This window comes from Centruroides vittatus, unplaced genomic scaffold (genome assembly GCF_030686945.1).
Source record: "Centruroides vittatus isolate TY-2023 unplaced genomic scaffold, ASM3068694v2 contig_392, whole genome shotgun sequence".
NCBI lineage: Eukaryota > Metazoa > Arthropoda > Arachnida > Scorpiones > Buthidae > Centruroides > Centruroides vittatus.
In genome coordinates this window covers 1,716,047-1,727,878 of record NW_027122208.1, presented here as the reverse complement: position 1 = coordinate 1,727,878, position 11,832 = coordinate 1,716,047, and the positions used below count along the sequence as shown (strand labels likewise).

General features: G+C 32.6%; 1 protein-coding gene across 6 annotated transcripts in view; it reads right to left on the bottom strand.

Moving 5' to 3' along the window:
* LOC136975966 (uncharacterized) overlaps nt 1–11,832 on the bottom strand; it is a 65,856-nt gene continuing 54,024 nt past the window's right edge. For 4 of the 6 annotated variants that reach the window (XM_067271147.1, XM_067271149.1, XM_067271151.1 and 1 more), the window contains 2 exons: nt 1,910–2,165; nt 3–542 (listed from right to left, as the gene is read on the bottom strand). In XM_067271147.1, the coding sequence (XP_067127248.1) occupies nt 1,937–2,165 (229 nt within the window). In that variant the 3' untranslated portion in view covers nt 3–542; nt 1,910–1,936. Of the gene's footprint in view, nt 543–1,909; nt 2,166–11,832 lie in introns of all 6 variants that reach the window. The other 2 variants (XM_067271148.1, XM_067271153.1) reach the window with 2 other exon arrangements.

Here is an 11,832-nt window from a genome sequence, read left to right as displayed (position 1 = left end):
ATGTTTTCTAATTTGTGGTTAAGTTTTCAAACTTGATAACATTTAATTCTATATTTTTCATTTTATTTAAACATGTAATAAATTTCAATAAACTGAAAAAACAATGTAAATTTTAAAATAATAAAAATATTAAATAAAGTACATTTTATTCTTAAATGCTTTCAACTTCTTAAAACAATTATAATTTTAAAATGTTATAAACTGTAAATAAATTAGACAATTTGATACCAACTAATAATAAAATTATGAAACGTTTAAAATTATTATGAGAGATGAATATGCATATTATGCTTATATTATATTATATGTATATTATATATAACTTTTTATATATATTATATATTCTAGGATAATTATGGAAAAAATATCATAAGATTCTTTAGTAAAAGACTAGATATTATGGACAGTAAATATACAGTAGTATGAATTACACACATGAATATATGCATGTTTATACAATGTTAATTGTTATTGTAAAACTGATGAGATAATACAATATAGCACTGACATCACCAATTTCACTTTACTGATATCTTTGATTCCTGTAAAGATATTAAATTTAACTTATTTATAATAATTACATTTTTCAAACTGCAAGAAAACTAAATTGATTTAAAAAATTAATTTTGTCTATGGCAAAAACCTAGTTTCAGATTACATTATAATTACACAATTTTCAAATTCAAATAAAAGAAATTTAATAATGTAAATGTGAAGACTATTTATAAGATTTGCAAAATAATTTTTTATTTTCCTTTTGTACTGATGCTGTTTTTCCCTCATATCATATACTGATCGTGATACTGAATGTATCCCAACCAGTGTTCCAGTATGTGAAAATTCTCACATTCCAGACTTTCCGTAACATACATTGTTTTACTGTATATTTTGTACATCACATTTAAATAGTTAATTTTCGTATGTTGATTGCAAAGAATACCTTTAAAAATTAATATCTACTGTATGTTATTTTTAATTTCAATTTAATTTTTTTTTCAATTTTATTAACTTTTATTATATTAAGGAGATTTTTTTTCTTACATAGGGATTAAGATACAAATTATATAATAATGTAATTAAATATATATTATCTTGAATAGTAAGTTTACAGAAATTATAATTACTCTTTTAATTTATCTTTATTTGGATCGTCGCCGAGAAAAGCAAATAATCATCCAATTATAATGGAATTACTAGATGACTAAATAGCACCGTTGTGGTAAGAATCACAATGGTGCTAGATTATTGGACTTTTTGTATTTTCACAAAATTCAACAACTTATATGTGATCTGAATGTTGCAGACATCACTATACATTCTTTAACAATGCACATTAAAGAGTATGCATTGCAAGCAAACAGCAATCAGTCTAAAGATGATACAGTGCATGACTATACTAAATTAAGATTGACTGAAAAACATGCAAAAATATTAATGAACATGTTGTTGCACAAAATCATCATAATGATTCATATGCATACATTTGTGTACTACATTTCTTTAGCACATCATGTGTCCAAAATAAATTCCACTTTGCAGAATACTAGCAAGCCAGATTATAATCTGAAATTGTTTGATAATAAACTAATTACCAGATAGTGCCAGATTACCACACATTCCAGGCTGAATGAACAAAGTTCTACTGTATCAAATATTATTATAATTTAAATTTTTAGGCTTTAGTTGAAAAAAATTAAAAATTTATGATTTGACATATTTTAAATGGATTAAAATTTACATAATTATCAATAAGAAAAAAATTAAGTGATTATTCACTTAATTATAAAAATTACATATTTCATTTTTAAAATAATAATCATCCGAAATAATTTATTTGTTAAAATGAAAATTTTAATATTAAAAGTCAAAATTAAATGAAAATAATGAATAATTATCTTAAATTACTTACCATATAATTTTATTGGCAGGAAACTTTTCAACTGGATCTTGAATTCTTTAGGTCCAGATTACATTCTATGGTATCATTTGAATCAACATAGGAGGTTATACTAGCCAAAGGTCCTCTTCTTAAATTTGGTTGAGGTCCCTTGGCTCGAGTTTTATTTTGGCTACCAAGATTGTTAGGGTCTGGCCCATGGCATAAAGATGGATTGGGACCTTTGTAATTTTTTGGATCGGGACCAATCCACGGCATATATTCTTTCCTAAAATATAAAAATATATATAGATATATTTTTAAAATTAAAATATTAAATTTAATAAATTTTGTTTATACTGAAAGTTTTAGCCACATTAATTTTACTTCTACATAATATCACTGAAAAGAAAATATCTCATATCAGTGCAATTAATGTATCTTTAATTTTTAAAAAATTTATATCCCGATCACAAAAAGTTGGCCATTGTCATGGAAATTTGCAAATTCCCTTCTATTAAAAAATCTGTTCAGTCACAATGAAAAAATCTTGCGTGACTGTTTCATAGTTTTGCAACGTTAGCCTAGTATCAACTCCTTTATAAAATAGAACAGATAAAAATTTTAAAGAGTCAGATCTAGACTGAATGCAGATCACACTTCTGATTGTGCAACAGTAATCAAGGAACCCAATGGGCCCAAATTTTATGATATCCCAAAATCATCTTTTTCAATGCAAACTGATAGATTCCAAAATGTGTTATATTTTTCTTTGATTTGCAATTTGTTCCTCTTCCTTATGAGAGCATCGAGTCTTTCTTTGTTGATTTTGTTATAAACAGTTCGTAAGCAATCATTAACCACTCGGCAGTGAGGAACGTATATATGTGTCGAGGGTGATCGTGTGGCAATGGTGAGGGACGTATATATCCACTAAATTCTTTTGGGGGTGTTGCTCAAAAACTAGCCAAAAACTACCGCGAAAAAAATTCACATAAAAATGAATTAAGTAACAATAAAAAAAGACTTTTCTTTACTAGACATAACTGTTTACAAATACTTTTCTGAAAGGAAATGAGAAAAATTGCGTGAAAAAATACTTCAAAAATTTTCCAGGTATATTCTCCACTACTAAGGGATAGAACCATACTGACTCTCCCACTGCTAAAAGGTTAAGACACTTATCTGTGATGTCTGTTTTACCACTTTTATTTAACCTGTCGTCTAATTGTCTTATAATGTAAACATTCATATAAATTTCTCTACATACATTCTGATCTTTGATAAACATCAAACATCAAAATATAGAGAAGTGTATAGAAAAATTCACATAAATGCTTACATTGCCAACCACATTTACAATATCAATCAATGGAATTTTGTCCTCAACAAAAAATTCAATCACAGCATACTGTCAAAACAATACGATGATTTTATTTTTTCATACTGCATTGTTATGACAAGGCTGATACAAGTGATGTGATTTCGTATCGCAGAGTAAAATAACTGCCGTCAATACCAGACATATATTATGCATTCATCTATTGCCAATGATTTATTTTTAACATGATGTTGGTCATTATTTTTGATACAATTCTTGTATTATTTTTCAAAATTATTTATCATAGTCAATAAAAAAACATTCATTTCAGTTCAATTCAAATTTATTCCTTATACAAAGAAAATTTTTCCCAGTTACAGAAAGATAAAACATATATGAAATGTTTATTATATTGGTTTATTTGGAAAGTAATTTCATTTTTTTACCGCCGGAGAAATTAGATTTTTACCTGCCAATTTCATTTTAAACCATATTGTTATTATATATTTTAACAGCTGACATCTCAAGGCATATTTGCAAAAAATTTTGTTTGGTTCTGTGCAATTGTTTTTTGGTGTCCCATCAAATATGGAAAATCAAAAGCAGCATTTTGGGCATATTTTGCTTTTTTATCATCAAAAACATAAAAATGCTGTTCAAACAAGAAAAAAATTGTGAGACACGTGTGAGACCGCAGATTTTAGCGGGAAAATTTGTGTAAATGAAAGAAAACTTTCATTTTTTTGTTCAAGAATTTTGTAAACAATCACCGATAGAAAAAACTCCTCGCGGAGAAACGGAGCAGAGGTCTCCAGTAACTATCAACAGTTAGGTGGAAAAGTTGACACTTAGCTGTCAAGAATTCGCAAGTCATCGTCAACAACCGACAGCTTCCCACACTAACACTATAAAAGCTCACGCCACCGGAAACTTAGGGCACTCGCATAGGAAATTATTATTGTACTTGTGTCCGTCTCCGTGCCCAGGAACAAAGTCCCGTCGGAGAAGACCTACAGCAACTCTTCCACATCTTCGGCGACTGCCATACATCAAATTATATCGTCCAATCTCACACCAAGAGGTATTTTGTTAGGACCTTTGTAAACTCTCTCTCCCTCAACGGCAATAGGCTTAGCTCATAGCCTCCTGTTTGTTTAGAACTTGTAGAGCTTTATATCTACTTGCATATAACCGCATTTAATCGCATAGTATCGTAGAATAGTTGTAATCGCCTTGTATGTTATTCTAGTTAGCCAATAAAGGTTTTATTTGTTAACCTGTCTCCTGTCAATTCAAGCCGCCTGTCGACTTACCGACGACCTCACCACTCACTTTTTGCCCTCCTAGCCATCCGAAACGACAAAGAGATCGGGTTTTGCCAACCCGTGCAGTGTAAGTGGTCAGCGAGGATTAACCCCTGACCCTCTGCATATCTCACACACGTATGGAGATGTGTTGACAGAATGACGATGCCAAAACTGGTTCACAAAATTTTGTTTTAGCAATTTCGATATTGAAGATGCACCACATTCTGGAAGGCCAGTTGAGGCTAATGAAGACAAAATAAAGGTATTGATTACAGCAAATTGCCAAATAACAACACAAGAAATTGCTAACAGATTAAATTTGTCAAATTGAACCGTTTATGATCACTTGAAACGACTTAATTTCATTTCAAAGCTCGATATTTGGGTTCCACATGTTCTTAAAGAAAAAGTTGCTCTCTTTGGAGAAATTTTAAGGAAATTTTTTTTTGAGCTTCTGCCAGACATTACCATCCCACAGTTGATTCAAAAATGCCATCAAATGGACAAATTGAGTGATACCATCAAACAGAAAAGGCCAGAATTGATCAACAGGAAAGGTGTAGTGTTTCAACACAATGATGCCAGAGCTCACACAAATTTGGTAACTCGTGCTACCACACTCACCATATTTGCCAGATCTGGCATCCTTGGATTATTACCTGTTCTGGTCTTTACAAAACATTTACTTCAAATGAGGATGTCAAAAATCAGTTAGATCAGTTTTTATAGGTAAATTTCAAAACTCTTATCAACGTGGAATCATGCTACTACCAGAAAAATGGCAACAGATATCTGACCAAAATGGTCAATATGTAATTCAATAAAATATTTATATATTATAAGAAAATTTTTTCCCCACAAAAAAAAAACGAAATTACTTTCCAAACAACCCAATAGAAATTTAGCTAATCATTTTTAATCAGTATAAAAATTATACAAATTATTTAGGCAATAAATCAAAATAAATTCTATAATTATTTTCATCATAATTATCTAAAGTAAACTTTAAACTATTTAATTTTATTCTTTGCTGATATTTTATTACATTTTTTATGAATATAAAAATAAAATAAAATTTTGAAGATGTAAAATAGTATCAATTAGTACTGATGATAAAATTATTGACTTTATATACAGTTGGACCAGTTGTGATAAACATATTTGTGATAGAATTGAACCTGTTTATCTTGAAATTTATTATTATTTTTTCCTTATTTTCAGCCTAAATTCAATATATTTACAAGTTTATCTCAAATAATTTTTCCTCAAAACCTAAGTATCTCAAATTATGGGCTGAAGTGCCAATTAGAAATTCAAAGCTCAGCAACTACATTTTTATAGCATAAACTGAAATTGAAAACATCTCAATACATTACATAGTTGTAATTAACAATGCCTTTTTCTGATTGGCTATGAGTTTGACTAGCGTTGTATTGGTTGAAGAGAGTCGGGAATCAGAAACTGCTGACAAACTATTTCTGTTAAGGTATGTCAAAAATATTTTATTTATACCTAATACAAGTATGTTATGTACAGTACTTGCTACTGTATTAATAAAATACTGAACTCCAATCAAACTTATTACTATTTAATGTAGAGGAACTTTTATATCTTGAAACCTGTCTATCTCAAAATTTTTCCTCATTTCTATGAGATTCAAGAGAGACATTGTTTTAAGTGGTTTACTTGGTGTTTATATGCTCTTCGTAACGCACTTGGAACCCCCACGAGACAGGAATACAGACACTTACTCTGAATACTTTATTCGGGGTCCTTCCTGGACCGAGCAATTTCCACCCTTATACATTAGTCAGGGCCGTCTGTCTTGCATGCCCTCTGGCAGTGCCAGCTTCGTAACACATTTCCTTTTTTTTTTCGTTTTGAAATAACTAAAACATAAACTTACAACATACTAAAACAAACTTACAACATAAACAACAACATACAGCATACATAAAATACATACATACAGTCAAGTCCACATAAGTCGACACCCCAAGGAGAAGTGAAAATGTTTTACTTCTTGAGATATTGTTAGAAGTCTGCTCAGCGGTAAGGGCAAGTAATCCAAGTGGTAAAAGGGATATCAGCATAAATATGAGTAGTGGGACATTCTCTAATGGGGGAATTTGGAAACTAGATCATCTAAAGAACCAAGTAAAATGGAAAGTGAGTGAGATTCTAAATAAGTATCCTAATGCTGTGGCTAGGGAGATCACTGATATCTCCGGAACCAGTAAATATGTACACTCGGTGAGTCTCACTACAGAATGCCCCATTAAGGTTAAACAATACTGCATTCCTGTTAGTTACCTTCCTGCATTGAAAAGGAAGATTGGTGAATTCGTGGAAGCAGGCATATGTGAGGAAAGCTCCACTGAATGGAATTCCCCCATTCACATCGTCCCTAAAAGCTCACGGGAAATTCAGGTGACGCTGGACCTACGTAAGATAAATGAGGTCACTAAGGCCCAAGTTTATTCGATGGCAAGAATAGATGATATCTTGTCCCAATTGAATGGAAATAGATATTTTTCTGTTTTGGATCTAAAGGCAGACTATTTTCAGATCCCCTTAGACCCAAGTGTTAGACACGTATTCACTTTCTCCACCCCCTAGGGAAAATTCCAACTTTGCAGAATGCCCCAGGGTGCAAAAAATAGTGGCCATTTTTTTCAATATATAATGAACAAGGTACTTGCAAAATTTGTGGGGAGAAGCTGTTTCATCTCTCAGGATAATGTGTTGTTTTCATGGGAGTTAGAGGATCATCTGGAATTACTTGATTGCGTAATACAGGTATTGAGGGATGAGGGTTTAAAGTTAAACCCAAATAAATGTCAGATTATGGCTCAGGAAGTAAAGTACTTAGGGCACATAATAAATGAGAAAGGGATGAGTCCTGACCCTAACAACATTGATTCCATCATGAAAATTGAACCACCTCATAATGTGAAGGGTGTGCGTAGTTTCCTGGGAGTTTTGGGTTTTTTTAGGAATTTCATCCCCTCCTTTTCTGATGTTGCAGCACCATTAACCAACCTAACTAAAGGGAGAAGAAAATTTTTTTGGAGCCCAGAATGCCAAAGGAGTTTCGAATGATTAAAGGAAGCGATCACCCACCTGCCAATTCTAACTCACCCAGACTTCAACGAACCTTTTTTTTACATACTGACACCTCGAATAGGGCTGTAGTGGCTGTCCTAGAGCAGTGACGTGATGAAGGATTAGTCCCTATAGTTTATTTCAGCAAGAAATTTCAAGGAGCAGAAATTAATTATTCAACTATTGAAAAGGAGTGCCTGGCTATTGTGTTGGCACTAAGGCACTTTAAGTACTTAATTTTAGGCCAAAAGACTACCATATTGTTGGATCATAAGCCCTTAGTATTCTTAAATAATATCCAGAATGGAAGCCGTCGTTTAACCCAATGGGTTTTAGAGTTGTCTGACTACCATACTGAGGTTCAACATGTACGGGAAGATCGACAATAAAGTTGCTGATTTTTTGTCCTGGAATATTAATGGGGTGAGCACATATACTTTAGAGCAAAGGGAAAGCAGTATCCCAAACAAACAGGAAATCAGCCAGTCACAGGACCAGGACAGTACTTTTGGCCCTATAAAACATGACTTGTTAAGAAATGAAGGTGAAGGAAATTTAAGTACAGTAAGACCCCGCTTAACACTGTTTCAGTATTACGCGGTAGTATTGAAATTCCCCGAGATCACACGCAGTGTTGGAATCAAGGTGTAATATCAAATTTTAAAGCTTATTATCTGCGGCGGACATTCTGACAACTAATTGATAAAACAGATGGAGCAGATAAACAGTCCATTGGAGATTTTTGGAAAAACTAGAATATCATGAATGCTGTAGACAATATCAATCTTTCCTGGAATGAGGTGACCAAGAAATGTTTGAAAGGAGTATGGAAGAATCTATGGCCAGAGCTAAGCAAGGATGTTGACACAAGGAAATCCATTGTTGATGCTGACGAAATTATCAAGCTAGCTAATGAAACAGAGTTGGATAATATAAATGAGCAGAATATTGAAGAATTATTGCAAGTTACAACTGGAGAAAGTTTTTCCAACAATGATCTTAGAGAATTAGTAGAACAACAGGTGCATGAAGATGACAAAATTAGCATTTCTGAAGATGAGGAACAAAAGAAACTTTCAACAGATTTTCTAAAAAAAAGTTTAGCCACTATAACGGATATTATAGATCAGTTTATACAAAATGATTTCAATTTTGATAGAAGTTCAAAGGCAAGACGAAGTGTCATGGATGCGATGTCTTGCTATCGACAACTGCTCGCTGAACAAAACAGGAAAAGGCAAACGACATTAGATGACTTTTTCACAAAGAAACAAAAGGTGTCAAATGAGGAAGAACCTTCCTCATCACAAACATAACTTCTTTACTCAAACTTTTTTTTTATTTTCATGAATGTTTTATGAATAAATTTCGATATTAGCAATAAATAAGTCTATAATTAATGTAATAAAAAAGTATTTAACAATAAATGTTACAAAATAAAACAAAAAAAACTGATAAATTTTCTTATTCTCTGTTCTGTTTCACGTATCCCCCTTATTTACGTGTTAAGATGACCCCGTTTAACGCTGTTTCGTTTAGCACTCTGTCATCTAGGAACGCATCCCTCGCGTTAAGCAGGGTCTTACTGTAAGTTCATTCCTGAATATGCGGTTATTAATGACTGCTTGTATAAAAAAATTTTTTTGAAATTGTGCAGTAATTACATTAATCAGTTATGTGTAGGAGAGGATTTGACTTATGATGTGGTAAAAGCAGTCCATGAAAACAAACTTTCAGGTTATTGGAGGGTGTGAAAGACAATAAGAAACATTGAAAGAAATTATTTCATTAGAAGCTTAAAAAGCAGGGTTGAAAGGGTGGCTCGGGAATGCGAAAAGTGCCAGAGGCACAACATTCATAGAGAAAAAGCTCAGTTTCAAGAAAATGAGGTTGCCGAGGCACCGTTTCAAAAATTCCCCGTTGATATGATCGGTCCTATTAGTAAGACTAGTAAGGGTAACCAGTATATCTTAGTCATAATCAACATTTTTACCCGGTTTGTAGAAGCATATCCCTTGGCAGACCAAACTGCTTGGACCGTGAGTAATGTAACATTTGATAGAATAATCTGTAGGTACAGCACCCCAAAGTGATAATTTCAAATAGAGGGACCAACTTTTTATCCTCCCTTTTTTTTGATTGTTGTAAATGGCTTGGTATTAAAAGAAATGTGACTACTGCTTGTAGGCCTTGTTCAAACGGCCTATGTGAACATGTAAATAAGTCCCTTATTGATATGATAACTAAATCTGCGGAGGAAGGTACAATTGACTGGGATGACCTAATTCCATTGGCATGCTTCTCCTACAATAATTCTCACCACTCGGCCCTTGGTGATTCACCGGCTTTTCTTTTGTACGGGGTTGATCCTCGCATCCCGAACATCGAGCAGATCCCTGAGCATATGGCCACAGATGAACGTAGGTCCTATCTGGTCAGTAAACTCCGCAGTATAAGACAAATGGCAAGTGATCGTGCACAGAGTTATAACAAAAGGGGTAGGGAATATCATAACAACAAGAAGGAGCTGATAAAATTTTCTGAAGGTCAAAGTCAAAGGGTGTGGGTGAGAAGGAAGGGAGGAAAACAAAAAACATTTTCATGCAATTACAAAGGTCCTTTTCACATTATTAAAGTAATCAATCGAATGGTTAGAAAAAGATGTGTCATTGCACGTAGTAAGGAAAGTATTAGACCAGTTACTAGTGGCCCTACTGAGAATGTACACCAGGAAAAACCATATAATCTACGCAGGCATGAAATCGACTTCCGTAAACTACATTATGGAAAGTAATTTTATTGGGGGGAGATATGTAGTGCTACAGCACTAATGGTCTTGTAAATTAATGTGTATCTTGCGTGTTTGGTTTTTCTTTTTTTTTTGTATCAGGTTGAATACTCAATTCAATATAAGTTCCGTTTTGTGCCAGGACATCACGTTTTAATGTGGTGTATATTATGTACTCGCTGATTGGGTGAGGATCGTACCACGTATTGATGACGTACCCTAATGGCAGGGAGTATAAATTCAGAAGTTCACTGAGAGAAAGGATCTTTCCCCATTGGGTCAGTGGCCAAAAACATCTGTTATTAGTAGAAGAAAGAGTGCTGAGAAGAAGAATTGTAAGACCGTTTTTGTTTCTTATAACCAACCATGGTATTGTAACCACACGTGGAGCTGTTTGCATAATTGTACAGGGTATTGAAGGATGGGGTAGTATGAGGTTTGTTGTATATATATATATCAGTTGTAATTATTTGTCTATATATGCGTTTTCGATTGTATGGTAAATTATTGACCAGATACTTAGGCTCTCTGGTATTAAGGAAACCTGGATTTGTTAATTACACAGAATAAATTTTTTTTTTTCATCTGTAAACAAAAAAATGCGTGTGAAGTTCTTAATTTTCCAATTTGCCTTACCCAACCCCTAATACCTAGTATACCACGGTATATGAGGGTAAAACAGTTTCATTGTTTACGATAGTAACATTATAAACACTAACCAGATTCTAGAACTTGTTAATGAAATAGACACTAATATAAAATTTGACTTAGAATCCGAAATTAACTGCCAGTTACCTTTCCTAGATATCCTTGTCACTTGATTTAATTACAAAATCAATTTTAAAAAATACAAAAAACCATGCACCGTTGACAGTATCATACATTATACTTCTGAGATACCCACTTACATCAACAAAAACATTTTGTACATGTAAATTGACAAAATCTTACAACACACCACTAACGAAACTGATAGAACTGATGAGATACAAGATGTAATAAAAATATTTTTAATGAACAGTTACAGCAAAAGCACACTCAACAAATGGATCAATATCAAAGACACTTTTAAACACAAACAATACCACCAGTCAAAAATATTTTAAAATTCCACACAAACGAAATTTATTTGAAAGAATCAAATCTATATCACACAATTATGGTATTACCTTGGCACCAGAAAAATTTCCTTGTTTGAATTACAAGATAAACCCAGATAATAATGATAATAATATATTGGACCAAAAAAATGTAATTTACAAACTCAGTTGCAACTGCACTATTCCCAAATCTTATATAGGTGAAACTGGTAGAAATCTGAAGACCCAATTTAAAGAACACATATCTGCAATTAAATATAATAATTGTAACTCAGCTGTTGCTGTTCATCGTAACAACAAAGATTGCCAAATCATAAAAGAAACTGTAAAAATTG